This window comes from Oncorhynchus gorbuscha, linkage group LG03 (assembly GCF_021184085.1).
Source record: "Oncorhynchus gorbuscha isolate QuinsamMale2020 ecotype Even-year linkage group LG03, OgorEven_v1.0, whole genome shotgun sequence".
Classification (NCBI taxonomy): Eukaryota; Metazoa; Chordata; class Actinopteri; order Salmoniformes; family Salmonidae; genus Oncorhynchus; species Oncorhynchus gorbuscha.
In genome coordinates this window covers 40,041,978-40,065,380 of record NC_060175.1, presented here as the reverse complement: position 1 = coordinate 40,065,380, position 23,403 = coordinate 40,041,978, and the positions used below count along the sequence as shown (strand labels likewise).

The following is a 23,403-nucleotide window of genomic DNA, read 5'->3' as shown; positions in this document are numbered from 1 at the left end:
AAGCCACATCTTGCTAAGTGGATGGGTCGCTACAGATGATATAAAGCCACATCTTGCTAAGTGGATGGGTCGCTACAGACGGTGTAAAGCCACATCTTGCTAAGTGGATGAGTCGCTACAGATGGTGTAAAGCCACATCTTGCTAAGTGGATGGGTAGCTACAGATGGTGTAAAGCCACATCTTGCTAAGTGGATGGGTCGCTACAGATGGTGTAAAGCCACATCTTGCTAAGTGGATGAGTCGCTACAGACGGTGTAAAGCCACATCTTGCTAAGTGGATGAGTCGCTACAGACGGTGTAAAGCCACATCTTGCTAAGTGGATGAGTCGCTACAGACGGTGTAAAGCCACATCTTGCTAAGTGGATGAGTCGCTACAGATGGTGTAAAGCCACATCTTGCTAAGTGGATGAGTCGCTACAGACGGTGTAAAGCCACATCTTGCTAAGTGGATGAGTCGCTACAGATGGTGTAAAGCCACATCTTGCTAAGTGGATGAGTCGCTACAGACGGTGTAAAGCCACATCTTGCTAAGTGGATGAGTCGCTACAGATTGTGTAAAGCCACATCTTGCTAAGTGGATGAGTCGCTACAGACGGTGTGAAGCCACATCTTGCTAAGTGGATGAGTCGCTACAGATGGTGTAAAGCCACATCTTGCTAAGTGGATGAGTCGCTACAGACGGTGTAAAGCCACATCTTGCTAAGTGGATGAGTCGCTACAGACGGTGTAAACGGTACAGTAAAATATTAGCTTTGTCACGATCGTTGGAATGAATATCGGACCAAGGCGCAGCTTATGTTGAGTTCCACATCATTTTAATGAATAAAGTGAAACTTAGCAAAGACAAAAAACAAATAAACAATAAACTAACAAAGAACCGTGACTACAGAGATGCTACGTGCATTAACTAAAAACAATATCCCATAACACACAGGTGGAAAAAATGCTACTTAAGAGTATCCAGCTGCCTCTAATTGGGAATCATACTAAAACACCAAGATAGAACAAGCAAACTCGAACCCCACATAGAAAATATAAACTAGACTAAACCCCTAGTCACGCCCTGACCTACTCAACCAGAGAAAATAAAGGCTTTCTATGGTCAGGACGCGACATACTTGCATAGTAGCAATATCAACAATAGATTGTGTCAATGTAAAGAAAAAATGAACAAGTGTCAATGTCAGTCGAGAAAGAACAAAGTAATACACAGTATGTACAAGAACAATATCAGTGATATTGGTGATAGATGAGGTAGTTATATTCATACATTCAGGGGTAAAGTGGCTGAGGAGCAGGATAGTTGTTTTTATAGTAGCAGCAACATATGGCGTGTGTGTTAGGAGAGTGTCATGTGAATAGAGGCATTACAGATAGTGCTGATGACTGGAAACTCGCTCCCGGTGATGAACTGGGCCGTCCGATCCACGCATGAACAAGGAAACCTATATTTTCAGAGAGCCTGTTTCTGTCCTGCCCGTGACTTTGGTGCAGGGCATGTGATGTTCATAGCCTCTTCGTTGTGAGGAGTTAAAAAGTAGAAGGGACCTGGCTGCATAGGGTCAGAAGGATAGTGCACCTGCATTTAAATTAATTGTCTCGCCCCTGTCTTTGAAAGGTGAAGGCATTTGACTGCTTCCCATTTATACAGTACCAGTCAAAAGTTTGGACACAGCTAATCATTCAAGGGTTTTTCTTTATTTGTACTATTTTCTATGTTGTAGAATAGTAGTGAAGACATCACAGCGATGTAATAACACATATGGAACCATGTAGTAACGAAAAAAGTATTAAACAAATCCAAATGTATTTAATATTTAATATTCTTCAAAGTAGCCACCCTTTGCCTTGATGACAGCTCTGCACACTCTTGGCATTATCTCAACCAGCTTCATGAGGTAGTCACCTGGAATGCATTTCAATTAACAGGTGTTCCTTGTTAAAAGTTCATTTGTGGAATTTCTTTCCTTCTTAATGCGTTTGAGCAAATCAGTGGTGTTGTGAAAAGGTAGGGGTGGTATACAGAAGATAACCCTATTTGGTAAAAGACCAAGTCCATACTATGGCAAGAACAGCTCAAATTAGCAAAGAGAAACAATAGTCCATCATTACTTTAAGACATGGTCAGTCAATGTGGAAAATTTCAAGAACTTTGAAAGTTTCTTCAAGTGCAGTTGCAAAAACATCAAGCGCTATGATGAACCTGTTTTTCATGAGGACCGCCACAGGAAAGGAAGACCCTCTGCTGCAGAGGATAAGTTCATTAGAGTTATCAGCCTCAGACATTGCAGCACAAATAAATGCTTCACTGAGTTCAAGTAACAGACACAACTCAACATCAACTGTTCAGAGGACACTGTGTGTGAATCAGGCCTTCATGGTCGAATTGCTGCAAAGAAACCACTACTAAAGGACAGCAATAAAAAGAAGAGACTTGCTTGGGCCAAGAAACACCAGCAATGGACATTTGACTGGTGGAAATATGGCCTTTGGCCTGACCAAGATGGAGAATGTAGTGCTGCATCAGATGACCTGGCCTCTACAATCATCCGACCTCAAGCCAATTGAGAGGGTTTGGGATGAGTTGGACCACAAAGTGAAGGAAAAGCATTCCAGGTGAAGCTGGCTGAGAGAATGTCAAATGTGTGCAAAGCTGTCATCAGGGGCAAATGGTGGCTACTTTGAAGAATCTCAAATATAAAATATATTTTGATTTGTTTAACTTTTTTTTGTTACTTTTTTGTGTTATTTCATAGTTTTGACATATTCCCTATAATAGGCAAAATAAAGGAAAACCCTTGAATGTGCAGGTCTGTCCATTCTTTTGACTGGTGCTGTACTTTCAGAATATTGTCCTCTGGTCACATTTTGGATAATTGTTAAAACAATTTAAAGTATAATATATTATATTTGGTTCATTTTGAGTGAGTAATTTAGTCAATTTGACTAATATTTAAATATTATATGTTTTTGTTGTTGTGAGTGTTAATTGTTTTTCTATAGTGAGTGTTTTTACACAATGGGAAAAAATGGTGTTATTCCTATTGAAATGACTGTAGTGTAATATTAAGGAAGCGGATGTGCTCTTTAAAACCAAGTTAACTTAACTCTTAATTTGTTCTTTGTTTTGAGCTACGTCTGTTTGAAATGTGTGAGAACATTTGCTTTATCTTGAAAATTCTCAGTAATCTACAGCAGCATTCTAGAGTTATGTTGGAGTCTAAAGGGTTAACCATTTAGAATAAGTGTCTAAACGTAATGTTTTAACCCTATCCAAAACTTTTACCTTTAATCTTCTAAATTTGATGTTTGGAGCAACTTCAAATTTTGACTTTTGGAGAAATGGAACGATACTGAACAGGCTGTCTGCCGGCTGTTTACATCTCTCCACAAGCCAACACCACTTTGGTACTCAACAAACTGTATGGGGCCATAAACAAACTTGAAACCACACACCCAGAGGTGACTTCCTGCTTACGAGCTCAACACGTGCTCCTATGAAACAGGCGCGTGGCTACAAGACTGTTTTGATAGTACACACCAGGATGTGTTCCCTGGATTCCTCCAATAGCATTGAGGATTTTATCAGTCATGGGCTTCATCAATAAATGCAATCCCTAAGTCTGTAATCCCAACATATTTCAAGCTGACCACCATTGTCCCTGTTCCCAATAACTCCAAGGTAACCTGCCTAAATGACTATCACTCTGTTGCACTCACATCTGTAATTATGAAGTGCTTTGAAAGGCTGATCATGACATATCAACAGACACCCTGGAGCCACTCCAATTTGCATACAGCCCAATAGATCCACAGATGCATTTCACACTGCCCTCTCCCACCTGGAAGAGAGAGGGAATTCTCTATGTGAGAATGCTGTTCATAGAATACAGCTCAGTGTTCAACACCATAGTCCCCATCTAAGCTGATCACCAAGCTCGGGAACCTGGGACTGAACACTTCCCTCTGCAACTGAATCCTGGACTTCCTGATAGGCTGGCCCCATGCAATGAGGGTAGGCAACAACACCTCTGCCATGCTGACCCTCAAAATGGGGGCCCCTCAAAGTCGTGTGCTTAGACCCCTCCTGTACTCCCCTCCCATGACTGCGTGGCCACACATGACTCCAATACCATCAACAAGTTTGCTGATGACACAAAGGTGGTAGGCCTGATCACAGACTGCAATGAGACAGCCTACAGGGAGGAGGTCAGAGAGTTGGCAGTTTGGTGCCAGGACAACAACCTCTCCATCAATGTCAGTAAGACCAAGGAGCTGATCGTGGAATACAGGAGAAAAGGGGGAAAGCACACCCCCATCCATATCGACGGGGCAGTAGTGGAGTGGGTCGAGAGCTTGAAGTCCCTTGGCATCCACATCACTAAGGACTTAACATGGTCCACACAAACCCACACAGTCATGAAGAGAGTACGACAGCACCTCTTCCCCTTCAGGAGGCTGAAAAAATTGGCAAGGGCCTCGGATACACAAAAGGTTCTACTGCTGCACCATCGAGAGCATCTTGACCGCTGCACCACACTCGACCACAAAGTACTACAGTGAGTAGTGTGGACACCCCAGTATATCACTGGGGCCGAGTTCCCTGCCATCCATGACCTCTATATCAGGTGGTCTCAGAGGAATTACCGAAGAAATTACCAAAAATGTCAGCAACCCAAGCCATAGACTGTTCACTCTGTTAATGTCTGGCAAACGGTACCGGTGCATCAGCTCTCAGACCAACAGGCTCCGAGACAGTTTCTACCCTCAAGCCATAAGAATTCTAAATAGCACTATACACACACTCCCTCCCTCCCTCACACACACTACACTGACAAACAAAACCCACACACATTCACATACACTACATATGTGCACACACACACACATAACACATACACGCATACCAGTGGTGGTCGGTGCCGTTTAAGATGAGGGAGGATTATTTTTTTTTAATGATCATGGCCTTATTTCTATTACAGCGTGTTGTATGACTGTCATTCAAATTTTATTCAGCCAGTTCATTGTAACATCAAAAGGTTTAAGCTACTACACATGATACTCACATGTTCCCTGTACCTATCATGAGTTTGCTACAACCTAGCCTATGAATGAAAGTTTATAACGTAGGTGCACAGGTCAATAGAGTATATTTTTAGTAATTGAGGTGACAGACAGTGACACATTTAATACCGCCTTGCACACTCTTGCCGGCATTGGTTGTAATCATTAGTCCAACAGTTGTAAACAAGAGGTTTCTATTAAAAAAACGTTTTTCAACAGCATCGGAAGAATGAATACCAGCCACAAACAAACAGCATGATCACTTTGCTCATTCCATTCCTTCTTGCATCTATTTGTTCTCCTCCTCTCACTTTTTCCCTTTGCTTGTGGTCTTCAGTGCACAATATCAGCTGTCTGTGACCAGGCAAAAAAACCTTTCCAAGCCAAACCTTCCTATCATAACCACTAACCGCTGCACACAGCCTACATCATTGTCACCATATTAGCTAACGTCATATTCAATATAGCTACTCGAAATAACACATTAGTAAGCCTGCTACAATCATGCAGTACAGTGTACAGTCAGCAAGCAGTTAAGCAGTTACACCGGCGGGCCCCAGTGGCCAATATAATTATAAAACCATAAGCTTCCCATGATATGGAAGAGTTCCAGTGTTGGATAGCCATAGCCAGCTAGCTAACATAGCATCCCTCTGTTTGAGTCGGGTGTTTCAGTAGGCTAAACTAGCTAGCTGCATTCACTAGCTAAGTAAGTGAAAATTAAACCGATTACAGCTAGCTCTCTCTCTCTCTTGCTTCTCCTTCATTTAAAAAAAATGTAGTTGTTCAAAACTGTTAAACTTTTGTCTTTCTCTCTTTGAGTCAACTACTCAACACATTTTATGCATTGCAGTGCTAGCTAGCTGTAGCTTATGATTTTAGTACTAGATTAATTGTCTGATCCTTTTATTGGGTGGACAACATGTCAGTTCATGCTGCAAGAGCTCTGATAGGTTGGAGGACATCCTCCGGAAGTTGTCATAGGTATTGTGTTAGTCTATGGAAGGGGGTGAGAACCATGACCATTCTAAGTTTTGGACTGAAGTCAATGTATCTAGAGGAGGACGGAAACCAACTGTCCTCGGGCAACACCAACGTGCTACCCTACAGATTGCTGTTGAGGCTGGACACCTTCATAGCAAAACAGTGTGTTTTAATAAATTATTATGTGAATATATTTAGTATAGTTTGATCAAAAATTAATTGAGGAGGATGGTCCTCTCCTTCCTACTCTTAGCAGCCTCCACTGACGCAATACACATACACACATTTTCACACATCATATACTGCCGCTACCCTTGTTATTATTCTTTCTCTTATTATCTATTCTGTCTAGTCACTTTACCCTGCTTTCATGTACGTACATATTTTCCTCAAATACCTCGCACATTGATCTGATACTCTCTGTATATACCTTCATTATTGTGTATTTTATGGAAATGGAAGTCTACACCTGTTGTATCCAGTTCATGTGAAAGAAAAATAACATTTGATTTGATTTGACGAGGAGAAATTTGACATTTGGTGCAATTTAGAAATGTTATTTTTGAAGAAATGTGGATAAATGTCTAATTGTTTAGTTTGACTGTGAGATCTTGTTGCCGTGTTCAGTGGCGGTCCCCACATATAAGCCTAAATGAACTGCCTGGCTGGAGTGTCTAATGCGGTGTATAGGACCCTAAGGAAGCACTTGGGAAAAGGTTTTCCTTGGCTGTCATTTAAGCTCTGTGATCTTACAACACAGAGTGTTTAACTGACACAGAGAGTAAAGTGTTTAACCAACACTGAGAGTGTTTAAACAACACTGAGAGTGTTTAACCAACACTGAGCATTTCTCATTCTCCTCTTCGTATTGTGCCTGTTTGACAAGGAGAGAAGAGTTGGCCAATACATGGGCTCTGCTCTGCTCTGTCTCTCGTCTCTCTCTCTTCTCTCTCTCTCTCTCTCTCTCTCTCTCTCTCTCTCTCTCTCTCTCTCTCTCTCTCTCTCTCTCTCTCTCTCTCTGCTCTCTCTCGCCTCTGTCTCTCTCTCACTCTCTCTCTCTCACTCTCAATCACTCTCTCTGCTCTCTCTCTCTTTCTCTCTCTCTCTCTCTCTCTCTCTCTCTCTCTCTCTCTCTCTCTCTCTCCTCTCTCTCTCTCCCTGTCTCTCTCTCTGTCTCTCTCTCTCTCTCTCTCTCTCTCTCTCTTTTCTCTCTGCTCTCTCTCGCCTCTGTCTCTCTCTCACTCTCTCTCTCACTCTCAATCTCTCTCTGCTCTCTCTCTCTCTCTCTCTCTCTCTCTCTCTCTCTCTCTGCTCTCTCTCGCCTCTGTCTCTCTCTCTCTCTCTCTCTCTCTCAATCTCTCTCTGCTCTCTCTCTCTCTCTCTCTCTCTCTCTCTCTCTCTCTCTCTCTCTCTCTCTCTCTCTCTCTCTCTCTCTCTCTCTCTCTCTCTCTCTCTCTCTCTCTCTCTCTCTCTCTCTCTCTCTCTCTCTCTCTCTCTCTCTCTCTCTCTCTCTCTCTCTCTCTCTCTCTGCTCTCTCTCGCCTCTGTCTCTCTCTCACTCTCTCTCTCTCACACTCTCAATCACTCTCTCTGCTCTCTCTCTCTCTCTCTCTCTCTCTCTCTCTCTCTCTCTCTCTCTCTCTCTCTCTCTCTCTCTCCCCCCCTCTCTCTCCCTGTCTCTCTCTCTGCTCTCTCTCTGTCTCTCTCTCTCTCTCTCTCTCTTTCCCTGTCTCTCTCTCTCTCTCTCTCTCTGTCTCTCTCTCTGCTCTCTCTCTCTCTCTCTCTCTCTCTCTCTCTCTCTCTCTCTCTCTCTCTCTCTCTCTCTCTCTCTCTCTCTCTCTCTCTCTCTCTCTCTCTCTCTCTCTCTCTCTCTCTCTCTCTCTCCCTGTCTCTCTCTCTGCTCTCTCTCTGTCTCTCTCTCTCCCTCTCTCTCTTCTCTGTCTCTCTCTCTCTCTCTCTCTCTCTCTCTCTCTCTCTCTCTGTGTCTCTCTCTCTCTATCTCACTCTCTCTCAATCACTCTCACTCACACACACACTCACACACTCACACACACACGCACACACACACTCGCACACACACACACACACACACACACACACACACACACACACACACACACACACACACACACACACACACACACACACACACACACACACACACACACACACACACACACACACACGCTAAAAACACCCATTGTCCTCAGCAGAGCAGACGTGTGGAGCGAGGATATCCCCCCTGGCAGAGATGCTGGAGACCACAGCACAGAGCATAGTTACCTTCCATTATGGGCATAATTAGGGAACCTGCGGTGAAGTTGTAGTGATGAAGGGTGGGAATCCAAAACCAGGAGGAATTCACTCCCAAGTGCTACCACATCTGAGAGTGGTGAAAAGGTCCTCCTATATTTAGGTAGGAGCTATGCATAAACATAATTTTGCCTTGAGAGATCTCTTGTATGTTTCCGGGTTTACAGTAACAAAATGGAAGAATGATTTTGAGCCAGAGGGTGTTGATAATTGTATGACCAATCGGCAATCCGTCTACTACGCCACAGTTATCTCTTTCGCTTCGGACAATTACTACAATGTAGCAACATGCCTGTAATGGTAACACACCTACAGTAAATAATATCACTTTCTGTTTTGGTTTCAGTGTATTTTGTATCTTTATATATTATCATACCTGTATTTTTTAAAGAAGGTGTTTACATGAATCTGATGGCCAGGACTTCCCTACAGCATTCTATACATGTTGGTTAATAAGACAAGATACATACATATATTTTACCTTTATTTAACTAGGCAAGTCAGTTTTCTTATTTTCAATGACGGCCTAGGAACAGTGGGTTAACTGCCTTGTTCGTCCAACGCTCTAACCACTAGGCTGCAGAATGACAGATTCTTACCTTGTGCAGAATGACAGATTCTTACCTTGTCCGCTCGGGATTCGATCTTAATACCTTTCGGTTACTAGTCCAACACTCTAACCACTAGGCTACCTGCTGGTTACTAGTCCAACGCTCTAACCACTAGGCTACCTGCTGGTTACTAGTCCAACGCTCTAACCACTAGGCTACCTGCTGGTTACTAGTCCAACGCTCTAACCACTAGGCTACCTGCTGGTTACTAGTCCAACGCTCTAACCACTAGGCTACCTGCTGGTTACTAGTCCAACGCTCTAACCACTAGGCTACCTGCTGGTTACTAGTCCAACGCTCTAACCACTAGGCTACCTGCTGGTTACTAGTCCAACGCTCTAACCACTAGGCTACCTGCTGGTTACTAGTCCAACGCTCTAACCACTAGGTTACCTGCCGCTGTTGATAATATTCTAAGTGGGTTATGTGAAAATCACATGTTCACGTTAACGTTAACAACCTCATCTTAATCTCTCCCTGGCAGTATTTCAAATAGTTGCCATTAACAGCTAATCTACTCTGAGAAATTAAGTTTGCTTTAGTGGTCTTATAACAATAATTAGAGCTTTTCAGAAATGCTTCATGTAGACAGGCTCAGAGCCAGAAAATATGAAATTGATAGGGAGGAGAAGAGTGTAGAGCTGGGTTGTAATATGACAAACAAGGCAGAACATTTAGTTTGGCGTTGGATGAATTAATCAGTCAAAATGGCAGACATGTTGAGTTTCTGCTGAGATGCTGATGGGGCCACTGATTCAATTAGAGGGCCCTTAAGACTCCACTAGCGGTCTTCTAGGCCGGGAGGCCCGGGGAGGACAACAACATGCAGCTGGCTAGCAGGGGAACCCAATGCAGACTGAGAGGTGAGGAGCATGATGCTGTACTGTACGTTCCAGACTGCACATCACTTATTATTTCATTGTTGACAGGAGCAGCAGCTGCATATGGTTGACTGTTTGAAGTGAAATAACAGTGGACTTAATTATCAATTGTTGGTTCTTTTCACGAAAATATAAATATAAACTAAATAATGTATTGGTGAATAAAACATAAAACATCATTGTTATGTTGTGAAAACATTTTCATGTTTAGGCTAATGTGCAATTGATTTTGGATATATTGTTCCCTAGTTCATTTCTTTTTAGACTCATTGATTATTTCCACAGGTCATGTCCACTTTCTTAGCATTTCTGCATAGAAAACAATCATTATTTCACAGTTTGTATAAGAAAACAAACATTATTCCACAGTTTGTATAAGAAAACAATCATTATTCCACAGTTTGTATAAGAAAACAATCATTATTCCACAGTTTGTATAAGAAAACAAACATTATTCCACAGTTTGTATAAGAAAACAATCATTATTCCACAGTTTGTATAAGAAAACAATCACTATTCCACAGTTTGTATAAGAAAACAATCATTAATCCACAGTTTGTATAAGAAAACAATCATTTAATGCAACCCTGGATCGATAACTTGATCTGATGCAACACATCCATTTTAATATTTGTTATCAGATTCTACAATATCTGCATACAAAAGTATTGTCTATCTTCTTAAAAATATATTAGCATTGTGTTGAACATCTGTGGAGCTGGCAAGTGTCTGTCAGAAGGTCATTTACCATGGCCTTATGCACCATTTCTCTCAAGTGCATGATAAAAGACTCTTAAGCCCTGTTACCATGGCAGCCACACAACTTTGTCCATGCAGCACTGCTTGTGTAACAACAATTGGAGTAGGCATTTAACTGTCTTAATGAGATAATTACAATAGCATACATCCTAGCTGCTGCTCAACACTGGGCTAGGCGGCCTATTTACATAAGTTAATGACATAGAACTCTAAGGGTATCAAGTGCACCAGATTATTGACACATTTTTATAACCTGTGAAGAAAATATTTTGTGATTAAAATTTCACAATACATCTCTTGAATAAATAAATAAAAAGTGCCTGATGAATCATCAGTAATAAATTATTTTTTAATAGATACAAAATGATGAAAGCAGTTGTGTACCATTTGTAGGCTGTACATCACTGTGCATTGTGACATTAGATTGCCAAATGATGGAATGCTGCGTGATGAGGTGGGTTAGGGGGAGAGGGGTATTAATTTCTCTTCTTAGAGAGGTGAGGTTGAATATCATATGATATGGCCCCAGCACCATGCTGGGTACCCTGGTGCTGCCCCCTCTCATCTGAGAGAGGAGGCTCTCCTCCCCTGCTATGTTCGCAAAGTCCAATTTCCAGCTAATATGGAGGTCGTGACAACGGGTGCACAGGGCCTGGTAGGACATAATGACTATGGGATTGTAAATATTGGTTTTAGAGAGTCACAAATGAGGGGCAGGCACAGGGAAATTCCCATTGAGTATGCAGAGGCATCACTGGAGGCCCTAGTGCAGCGGAATAGATTTTCCATTCTAGTGTGTCACATTAGATTTTCTGAGGTGCTCGGTGGCAGGTACATGTCATTAGTAACACTTTAGCGCGGTAATGAACCTTTTATTTATCCGGTGCTCTACTCATGAATGAATAAGAAGCTGCTCTCCAGCTGTGCCCAGTCGGGAGCAGTGAGGAGCAGGCAGGAAAGGTAGAGAGAGAGCCAGGGCCTGGAACACAGAGGAGAGGAGGGGACAGACAGGGGAGGTAGAGAGAGAGCCAGGGCCTGGAAACACAGAGGAGAGGAGGGGACAGACAGGGGAGGTAGAGAGAGAGCCAGGGCCTGGAACACAGAGGAGAGGAGGGGACAGACAGGGGAGGTAGAGAGAGAGCCAGGGCCTGGAAACACAGAGGAGAGGAGGGGACAGACAGGGGAGGTAGAGAGAGAGCCAGGGCCTGGAAACACAGAGGAGAGGAGGGGACAGACAGGGGAGGTAGAGAGAGAGCCAGGGCCTGGAACACAGAGGAGAGGAGGGGACAGACAGGGGAGGTAGAGAGAGAGCCAGGGCCTGGAAACACAGAGGAGAGGAGGGGACAGACAGGGGAGGTAGAGAGAGAGCCAGGGCCTGGAACACAGAGGAGAGGAGGGGACAGACAGGGGAGGTAGAGAGAGAGCCAGGGCCTGGAACACAGAGGAGAGGAGGGGACAGACAGGGGAGGTAGAGAGAGAGCCAGGGCCTGGAAACACAGAGGAGAGGAGGGGACAGACAGGGGAGGTAGAGAGAGAGCCAGGGCCTGGAACACAGAGGAGAGGAGGGGACAGACAGGGGAGGTAGAGAGAGAGCCAGGGCCTGGAACACAGAGGACGGGACAGACAGGGGAGGTAGAGAGAGAGCCAGGGCCTGGAACACAGAGGAGAGGAGGGGACAGACACAGGGCTCTGGGGACTGGGATGAACTGTCATTATACACACACACATGCACACACAAACACACAGACAGACACACACACACACACACACACACACACACACACACACACACACACACACACACACACACACACACACACACACACACACACACACACACACACACACACACACACACACACACACACACACACACACACACACACACACACACACACACACACACACACACACACACACACACACACACTCCTCACCTCTGTTCCATGGGGCGCTGATCTGACACTCTATTTACACACTTCCACCAGACCTTCATGGACCTGACAGCCACTTAAGCAATACATTAGGTCAAGCCCAGAGGCTGTGTCACCAAACTCTCAATTCAACTGATGTTCCTTCAGAAAACTGACACACACCACATTCATACTGAAAATAAATTATAACATGCAAAGGTTGAACTAATAATAACATACAGATTCTTACATCTTGATTTCCTATTTTTGTTTTCCTATTATTGTTAATGGATTAATGAATTCATTTAGAAATGCTCTTTCTTTGACACACAGGAGGCGTGACATTGATAGGCTAAACTAACACATCCCGTGTAATTTCCCTGATACAGTGGGTCTTTACTGTAAAAACAATATGTCAGACTCACTCTCCATTAGGTCGTGTGTTGCCTCTGCTGTGCTGAGTAGGGTTGTAGTTTACCACCTTTGCAGTCCAATTGTCAGTAGCTGTGACTGTGGGTCAGTTTCTTGGTTCTCTAGTGTTTTTTTGTGTGGTCAGTGAGCTGTTGGTGTCAGTTTCCCAGGTCTGTACTGCTGTACCTCTCTCTCCATACACCATATCTGGCCCAGTGTAGCTGAGCCCTGGCGGCTGCCACAGTGAAGCGGTCAGAGGGGCGTCCACTGGCGTGGTCAGGGCCCCATATCACCCCCAGTGTCCTCTCTGTTCATGTCCCTTTCATCTTGAGTGTGAAATTGCTGCCGGTGTGGCGCTGATCCAGCATTAAGAGGTCAACTATTGAAATCTGATGTGCACCTCTGTGGCTGAGGGAGTCTAACAGATGTAGGGGAAAACGAGAAGAAGGGAAGGGGTATGGAGGGGAGAAGGGGGATGGAGGGTTTATAAGCCCTCTCTGGACTGCACCAGACCGGCCACAGGGCCAGGGAGGGTAAAGATGCAATCTATTTTCGAGTGAACATTTCTTGGGCTGGGTTCCTTTACTGTTTCCTGCCAATAGGGACCAATGTCCAGGTTTGATTGACTAGCATGGAGCCATCACATGTTTTCATCATCTAAAAGATGTACTACTATGTGAATAAACCAAATTCTGACCAAATCATGGGAAAATGACTGACAATGGTCTACATAAATTAAACCCTGGCGTTCAATAATTGTAAAATAATAACACTGCTACTGAAAATGTGAGTTGGGTGAGGTACTCTTTCCAAATAATTGAATGCTCAATCTCTGTATGAATCATGACACAAACATAACAGTCTGAGGTCTCACATTTCCCATGGGCGACACTTTTATCCCTCTCTCACTCTCCTCCCGTCTCTCTCTCTCTCTCTCTGTCTCCCTCTTTCTCTTTCATTCCCTCACCAGACCACCTCCAACACCACTGCCCAAAGGAGGTGCTCTCTCCATGCAACACCCTCCTCTTTCAAGAATCTGTTGAGTTCAGAATCTACCGAAACTTTGGATCTCAAACACAAACATATTTTATTCAAAGGGTGTTCGCAATCACAAATAAATAGAATTTGTGTTGATGAGTGCAGAACAGAGCAAAGCTGGGGGAGAGGGAGAGGAGCCTATCTCAGACAGGAGCAGATAGCTAGTAGATATGATTCTCCCGATTAGGAAGCATAATTTGGCTTTTAGAGATAGCTCCGGGGGCCGCTGTGCAGAGCCTCACCGCTGATTTACTGTGTGTACGCATGTGAGTGTGTTTTTTTTTGTAAATATGTTTTTATCTCTGGCATTGAAGAGCTTTTCATCTCTGATGATTTTCTCTCTTTTTTATGTATTTTCCCCAGAAGGTGAGATCACAAACTCACAGAAAGCAGAGTGGCATGTTTTAAAGCGATGGACAAAATACAAATATTTGAAAATGTATTTCATGGTAATTATGTCAAGTTTCATGGCCCTGGCACAGTACTGAGGCACAGCCTGGATGCTTTAATTTGTATAGAAATTGTAATCATTTGTTCATTTCAAGGTGAAAATTGCATTTTTTAATTTAAATTGTATCCTGCGTGATAGGCTATTATCTAGAAAAATTGTCTCTGTGTATGGTGGTCTATGCCCAGGCGTCACGCCTGTTAGAGCCCACTTCTCCTGAGATAGGACTTATGTACGTATCTCCTGACTAAATCCATCGAGTTTGTTCTTTGCTTAGGGGCTGCCACTGTCTGCACTCATTTCCGTTTTTGTTCTTAATATGAATTAGTCCGAGAGCACAGCACAGATTTGAAATGTAAATGAAGCTGTAGGCTTCATAGTGATTTTTTTTTTTATCTCATTCACATCTCTTAGATTTACAACTTCACTTGGCCTTTTTTCTCCCTCGTCTCCTTTTCAAACTCCTTCATGGGAGGTTTGTTGTGTGTGTGTGTGTGTGTGTGCGTGCGTGTGTGCGTGCGTGTGTGCAGGTGTGTGTGTGTGCGTGCGTGTGCGCGCGTGCGTGTGCGTGCGTGCGTGAGGTGTGAGGTGTGAGGTGTTTGTGTGTGTCTGTGGGATGGATCCTAGAGGTGACGAGCAGAAAGCTGCGGCTCAGGTACACAGCCTATGCTGGAATAATTACAGGATTTGGGGGATTATTATACTGTAAGTGCTTTCATGGTGACAGCTGGGAGCTTTTTTAGTCCCTGTGACGCATAAGCCCAAAGAATAAAACCCAGTCTTCCTAAAGCCTGTCTTAATCATTCCTCAGCATGTACCTACACAAGGCTTTGAACCCCAGTTGAGAATACTATTAGAATACTGTTTTCGTATTCCAGATTAATCATCCATCATTATGGAATTTGGATTTCTTTGAATGTCTTATGACCATATTTAGATGATGTTTTGATGATTATTTGTATTTTTGTTCCATAAACTTTCTGGGCCAGATTAAAGGCAGAAGGTTTCCTTATGAGGGAGACCTCTCACTGGCTGTTTCCTTCCTTCCTACCTTCCCTTCTCATTCTCCACGCCTCTCAACCGCTCGTTCTTCAATTGCAGGTTTTACATTACAGCATGGCTAAGGTCCTAAATGAGATCGAAATCACTGCCTCTATGACTCACTCTGGAAGTGTGTGGCTTGCTGGGCTGTACTGTTGCAGTGACTTCTCCATCCGTCTCGGACTGTCTCCTGAGTGATAGGGCACTTGGTCCCCTCTCTCCACTCTGAGGCTCAGGAGTTTCAGGAGTTTCATTTCCATCCCTGTGATATAAACAAACCCATTACCTCCAGCAGCCACGTAGCTCTGCACAGGGCAGGACTCAAGCCCCAAACCCTGGGCCAAGGGACTGACTGACTGACAGACACAGCCCAGAGCTAAGCCACCGTGGCACACCGCACAGCCACCTTCAATGGCCCTATGTCTGTATTGGAGAGCTGTATAGTCAAGCCCTCTGCACTTTATCTAAACCATTCCAGAGAGGCGAGGGGAATCGGCTCTTGTGGGCTCTGTTCATCCCCTGCTCCTGTAGTCAATCAATTAGGGGATCAAAGGAGAAGAAGAGTGAAGTGTTACAAAGCTTCTCCCTCCCACAGCTGGCTGGGGCTGCCACCTCGGCTCTCGTCCCTGTCTGAGTGACAGTAGCCCAGAGGAAAACAGCTGGGACTTCAGGACCACATGTCAGACCAGAGGGAGATCTGGACAACCACAACACAAACTTTAGAAGGATAGGGTTAACCATGACACACACTGAAGAAAGATCCTGATAACAATACATATTGGAACAATTCATCAAGATCCTGTGGTATATTTATTATTTTTTCAACTTGTCAGTGAAGAACAAATTCTTATTCACATTGACAGCCTACTCCAGCCAAACCCCAATTGTGGACCGCCCTGTGAGACTGCCAATCACACCCGGTCGTGACACAGCCTGGATTTGAACCAGGTACTATCGTGACACCTTTTGCACTGAGATGTAGTGCCTTAGACCACCGCGCCCCTCGGGAGCCATATATGACAACTAGGCCTGGTATCAGTTCTTAAAAAATGTACTATAGTACAATTTCCTGTCCTCTTGTCTTAACAATTTACTGAATTTATATTTCAACCAATTAAATACATTAAATTAAAATCTTAACATAAAATCCAAAAATGACCAATTCCTTAAATTTTCTCATTCTCAACCAACTCTTTTATTTCTCCTATGATATAGATTTTCAAATGGACAATTTTTCCTCAAATGATATACTGTTATTCACATGTGCAGTACCTGTTAACTGTGCGGTAATCTTTAAGCTGATACACTGTTAGCATTCTCAAGAATATTTGGCTTTGTCAAAACAACTTTTAGTTTTTTGTTGTTTGATTCTAGCTAAAGGCTTGAGCCTCTAATTTTCAATTAATTCCTTGTTCTTCACCTTTAGGTTTGAATAACCACTGAAAAAAACATTTCAGAATGACATGTATTATATATTAATGTGTGTTAATGTGTTTTAATTGCAAATGAATTAGATAAATGCACAATATTCCTGATGAGAATAAATATGCACAGAACGCCATTCATTGTTTTCATAAACTACAGCATAATGAATTGCAAATTAGTAGGAAACCGTACTGTGTGCTGTATTTTTGTTTTTAAACCCACAAAATGTGTTAATTCATGTATGAGAATAGAATAATAATAAAGTAGTCCTACCCTGCTGGTGATTTGTCCTTAATAATGCATTTTGAAAAGGTATAATGGATAGTTCAGTTTGGTCTAGTGGTACTGTAGCATTACCAAATCCAGACTACGTATTGGCCCTCAGAGATAAGGGTTAAATCCCTGAGTTCCCCATCTCACTAACCTACAATATGTAACTCTCATTTATCCTCTCATTCGTTTCCCGTCCGTCTCAATAAAACTGCATAATATGTTAAGATAACGGACTGCTGAAATATGGAAGTGTTCCTAAATTATTGCATTTCATTTTAAATATACCTAAAGTGCTATCTACATGCCATTTAAAAGTGGTAATGGTAAGAGGAGCTTCACTAGACTTTAATATACAGCACAGCTGACAGTCCCAATGCCAACTGGATGGATTCCTCATCGCTCCTCAAATTATATACTGTTATTCACAAGCACACTTTTCTGTGACTGTGTGCAATCATTAACAGACACCATTCCAGAGCATAGCACATGGGAGACAGACAGACAGACAGACAGACAGACAGACAGACAGACAGACAGACAGACAGACAGACAGACAGACAGACAGACAGACAGACAGACAGACAGACAGACAGACAGACAGACAGACAGACAGACAGACAGACAGACAGACAGACAGACAGACAGACAGACAGACAGACAGACAGACAGACAGACAGACAGACAGACAGACAGACAGACAGACAGACAGACAGACAGACAGACAGACAGACAGACAGACAGACAGACAGACAGACAGACAGACAGACAGAGGTGGAGAGGAGATCATAGCTGGAAAGTGTACAGAATGAATGACTTCCTACAGCTGTCTCTTGCCGCAGCCCTGACCAGCTCCCCCAGCTAGCACCTCTCTTCACTAGGATCTGGGACTGCTCAGCTCTCTCTCACACACACACCGCTCACTGGGATGGAAGCAGAGGTGGTCCAGAGGCCCATAGAATGTAATACACACATGTGCGTGTGCCATGCATGCACACGTGTGCACTACACACAGAGCAAGTGTGTATTGTAGTGAAGAGAGAGGTGAAAGATCAGATGAATCCCCACCAGGCTGAATATTCAACTTCAGAGGGCATGATTTGTCTTACATAAAAAATGACCAATTTGAAATCTTTATTTGAAACCTTCATACTGTATTCAAACTGATATGAAAGCTCAAAAAAGGACAAAGCGATGAATATTTTTCAGCTCTTTAATTGATAACAGTTACGGCAGTGTTACAGTAAACACACCAACAGGCTGAAGGTAGTAAATACCACTACTCTAATACTTCATACAGCAGAATAAATTATACCATGGTAATATACATGTGGAACAGAAAGGGGATAAAGCAGAACACAGATTCCATAAAGCAAGTAAACAGGTCAGGAGTCAGGTGTTAGAAATGGATTTGATACACTAGAATCGTAAACAAAAACAAAAAAAGTAATATTTGTTTTTTTATATACACAATAATGGGGCATCATTAAACAGAGCTTTCAGACCAGCCTGGTTTCAGTGCTTCAGTCATCATTACTTTTAGTGAGATGTTCTCCAATGGAGATGTGTGGTCTGGAGCCTGGCTGTACACACACATAGCCAGAGAACACACTGCACGGCCCACTGTTCTATTCTGACTCCTTTCCCTGACAGGAGAGGTCCCCATCCTGTATGGCATCAAAGCTGTGCTGCTGAACCCCTGGACAATGTTTCACACTGAGAGAGGTCAGAGGTCAGACAGATATGTAATGGTCCACAGTAAGGTCTGCACTCGGATCATGAGTCCATAAGATCAAGTGCTGGAATACACCTTCCCCATACCCCTGTCTGCACTTGTAGGTGTGGAATAATAGGTTTCCTCTAGTCACTATCAAACGTATTGGTCTCTCTCTCTCTCTCAACTAACAACCTCTTTTATACAATTATTCAATTTAGGAAGTTTAATGGAATTTTCTCCTAATTTAATATACAGAATTCCCTACTTAGCTTGGCTCAAAACACTGCATTTTGGTTTAAAGAAATTCATACAATATAACACAACCAAAAACAACAGAAGGAAACCAGTAAAGAAAACAATCAAATACATTGACTTCCGCAGATCCCTTGCTTTAACTACCACTGAACATTGTTGTTGTTTTAGTATAAAACATACTCTTTAGAAACAAACAATACACAACCTGCTACTGTACAATTTCCATTTAAAGGCGACAAAGGGTTAAATCCTGACGTGGAATATGCACACGTAACTCACTCCAACTTTTGCACAAAAAAATGCAAAAATCATACACAGATATAAATGAGAGATTGGTGTGAAAGTTCAAGTTATAATTCAGCCCAACATAGTTTGTGTCAAAAGTCAACTATGAGTGCTACACAGATGTTTAATATTAGCTATTCTTTAAAAAAATGTTTTTGTACATTTCTGCGAGTGTGTCGGTCGAAGCAGGAGTTGAATCTCCAGGGGATTAGAAGGGGATGGATCCAGCCACAGCCAGAGGGGGCCAGCCAGGCCGGTTACCTGTGCCCTTTCACAATTCAAAGGATTATTTGATTTGACAAAGTGCATGTGAATGGCACAGTTTGCCTTCTCTTAATCTCATCATGGGCAGAGAAGGAATGTGACTGGCATCAGTCAGCCCTGCTGGAGGAATGTTTCAAAGGAATGCACACTTGGTCCAAACCAACATGGTAAACAGCTACATGTGATTTTATGTCTTAATTAAACAACAAAATATATCAAACCTGGCTGGTAATGAGAAGGGCCATTTATAATTAGCTTTGACACTATGTTGGTTTTGTTTAATCTCCTTCAATTGTTAAAGACACATAGGGCTTTTGGGTAGGGGGTTTAGTCCTCCTTGGCAAGGTCCATATTTCTAAACAAAATACATTAATTTCCCCAATCCTGTTTTTACAAACAATGCCCTCCTCCCCATGGAGTACAGCTAAGGATGGATGTTGGGAGGGGGGAAGCCATTGGCCGCCAAACCGCAGCTAATTCGCAGTAGAATCCGCCCAGCTAGACTTCCCACTGAGTGGCCAAGTTCTTTAGGAATGTCAAGTTGAATGTGAAAGCGGGAAGGTCAAATCGCTCACGAACATTAGAGCTCAGGGTCCAGGCGGAGGAGCCGCAGCCTGGAAAACAATCAGCTTCTCTCTCCAGCTGGACCGACACACAAACACACACCACTGCAACCCCACCACATCACCTCAGTCATCTGCTAGTATTTCACACGGAGAGAGAAAATAACTATGAAGGGAATAACAAACAAAAATAGAATCACATGAATCATAATTGTAACAGCAATAATAATATTAACAATATTGATATAAAAAAACCAAGAGTGATAATCATTTGAATGATATTGGCTTAGTGAACTATTATAAACAACAAGGTCAAAGTACATTTGGAAGTGGCTCTGAGTGTTGTGCTGGACTGGACTGCAGTGTGCACACAGGGGGCGCGTTCTCCACGCCGGCTGGGGCCATCATCTCTGGGTTGCCTGGGCAGAGCCAATCAGGGAGGAGGACACAGAGGAGTGGCAGAGCCACGGTTTAGGGGTCTTGGGGTATCGGATCGGGCTGCCTGTTGGCTATCCATGGAAAGGCAGTTCTAATGACAAGTCCTCTCGTAATCAAGAGGCAAAAAGACACTCTGACATACACAGAGACATCCTGACTGCCTGCAGGGTGGGGAGGGGGAGAGAGTGCTGCAGTGGTTAGGCTGCAGGGAGGGTGGGGGGGGCAGCAGCAGGGTTGTATATGTTAAAGAGGTGTTGAGTTTAGACTGGACAGAGCCAGAGGCTGGCTGTTTCAGTAGGCCTGTCCCGTCTCCACCTGCAGCAGTCCCAGGACAGCAGAGTGGTCTCCCAGCTTCATCCTCCTCTGGGTGGACAGACTCACATTCTTAGTCAGGTAGTCCACTGCAGCTAGAGAGAACAGACACACAGATAAACGTGAACATGTGAGGGATATACACACATAAATATACATGCACAACACACACAAAGAAACATACACACACACATACACACTGACAGGTGGCCAACTCCTCAAACACAACCCTTTCTGTCTTTTTTGTTCAATGTCATTTTCTTTTTCTTTATGTTCAAAATGAGTTGTGGCAGAACTAAGTGGAGTAAAATGAGAAATAATTAGAAAACAAAACATTCTCTCTCCCATGCCCTGTCTGAGGTTGACACAGACTTGGCACAGGGCATGTGCCACCTCATAGAGTCTCCATGCTATCAGTCAGAATGGTCCCAGTGTGTGTCGTGTGTGCCAGTCTTCATTAAACTTAGCATCTCTGATTTCATGCCCTCCACACTTCCTATCCCGGATCATTTTCATCAGTAGACAGCAGCTTTCTTTTCTCTCCTCCGTTCATTAGCCAGCCACTGTGCTCAATCACTGTCTTAATTAAGCACACATCAGATCACATCCACACCGCCATCAGTCTCTCTGCTCTGCAAGCTGGCTGATAATAACGCTACTGGCATACACGCACGCACGCACACACACACACACACACACACACACACACACACACACACACACACACACACACACACACACACACACACACACACACACACACACACACACACACACACACACACACACACACACACACACACACACACACACACACACACACACACACACACACACACAACAGGACCGAAGGGAGGCTGACTGGGTAAGTGTGGTTCAGTTTACACATTATGAAGGGTTGTGACACAGCATCAGTCAATAATTATGTTAATCTAATCAGCCTGTTTCCTGACCCGAGGTGTGTGTGTGTGTGTGTGTGTGTGTGTGTGTGTGTGTGTGTGTGTGTGTGTGTGTGTGTGTGTGTGTGTGCGTGCGTGCGTGCGTGCGTGCGTGCGTGCGTGCGTGTGTGTGTGTGAGAGTGCGTGTGTGTGCGTGAGTGCGTGTGTGTGAGACAGAGAGAGAGAGGGGTGGCTAAGAGGACAGGGTGCCCCTTAGGGTGTGTTAGTGTCTTTGAAGTGGCCCTCTCCTTGTTCCCAGCTAAACAGAGCAGAGTGGGGTGTGACTAAGCCAGGCAGAACCGGAGGGTGAATCATAGGCCTTTATCAGACAGACCAGGAGTCAAAGGTCAGGGGGCAGCTCGGCCCAGGAGGTGGTGGAATGGGCACCATTTCCTCTAATTACAGTACCACTGGTTCCATTTCATATGAGGTGGAAGACATGCAGGAGACTTGTATTGGTGAGGAGGTCAGATGGGAAAGGCATACAAACACACTCACTTCCTCACATTCACACATAAATGCAGATGCAGTACTTACTCTGTCCATACTGACTGTACTGGTATCCGGCGCTGACGGGGTCCACACTGTAGCTGGTGGCGCTGTAGGTGGGGGGACAGTAGGACTGGGAGGAGGTCAGGCTGTCCACCCCCTTGATGGAGTCAGAGCGCTGGCTGCAGCTGGCTGAGATGGGGTTGGAGGACTCCAGGCTGCCGTGGAGGGGGGAGATGGAGAAGTCATGATGGGACTGGGAGGGCACGGCGTTGGGGTTACTCAGGATGCTCATCACCTAGGGACGGCAGAGGGGAGACAGAGGGGGGGTTAGAGAGGCCTAGGTCCTAAACAACACATGGATGGGATTGAGTAACTACATCAGCAAGTTGCAGCAAACACTGGGAGTTATCACATTACTGAGTTGTACAAAGGCAGCTAAAAAACACCCATTTAGCTCTGAAACATGGACCAACAAAAAGTATTGAAGTCACAAAAAAAGGACAGGGGTAAGAGAGAGAGATGGGTGAGAGAGATATGGGGTGAGAGAAAGATGGGGTGAGAGAGAGATGGGGTGAGAGAGATGGGGTGAGAGAGATGGGGTGAGAGAGAGATGGGTTGAGAGAGAGAGATGGGGTGAGAGAGAGATGGGGTGAGAGAGATGGGGTGAGAGAGAGAGATGGGATGAGAGAGAGAGATGGAGTGAGAGAGAGATGGACTGAGAGAGAGATGGGATGAGAGAGAGGGAGATGGGGTGAGAGAGAGATGGGGTGAGAGATAGAAATGGGGTGAGAGAGAGAGATGGGGTGAGAGAGAGATGGAGTGAGAGGGAGAGATAGGGTGAGAGAGAGAGATGGGGATGGGGTGAGAGAGAGATGGGGTGAGAGAGAGAGAGAGAGATGGGGTGAGAGAGAGATGGGAGATGGGGTGAGAGAGAGAGATGGGGTGAGAGAGATGGGGTGAGAGAGAGATGGGGTGAGAGA

At 44.1% G+C, this 23,403-nt stretch overlaps 1 protein-coding gene across 8 annotated transcripts in view; it reads right to left on the bottom strand.

The window, feature by feature from the left end:
- Positions 1-18,341: 18,341 nt before the first annotated feature.
- The window catches only part of LOC124031369 (paired box protein Pax-7-like), a 68,636-nt gene continuing 63,574 nt past the window's right edge, over positions 18,342-23,403 (bottom strand). For all 8 annotated transcript variants that reach the window (XM_046342502.1, XM_046342503.1, XM_046342505.1 and 5 more), the window contains exons 8-9: positions 22,469-22,718; positions 18,342-21,088 (exon numbers count right to left, since the gene is read on the bottom strand). In XM_046342502.1, coding sequence (XP_046198458.1) covers positions 20,973-21,088; positions 22,469-22,718 — 366 coding nt within the window. In that variant the 3' untranslated portion in view covers positions 18,342-20,972. The remainder of the gene's footprint in view (positions 21,089-22,468; positions 22,719-23,403) is intronic.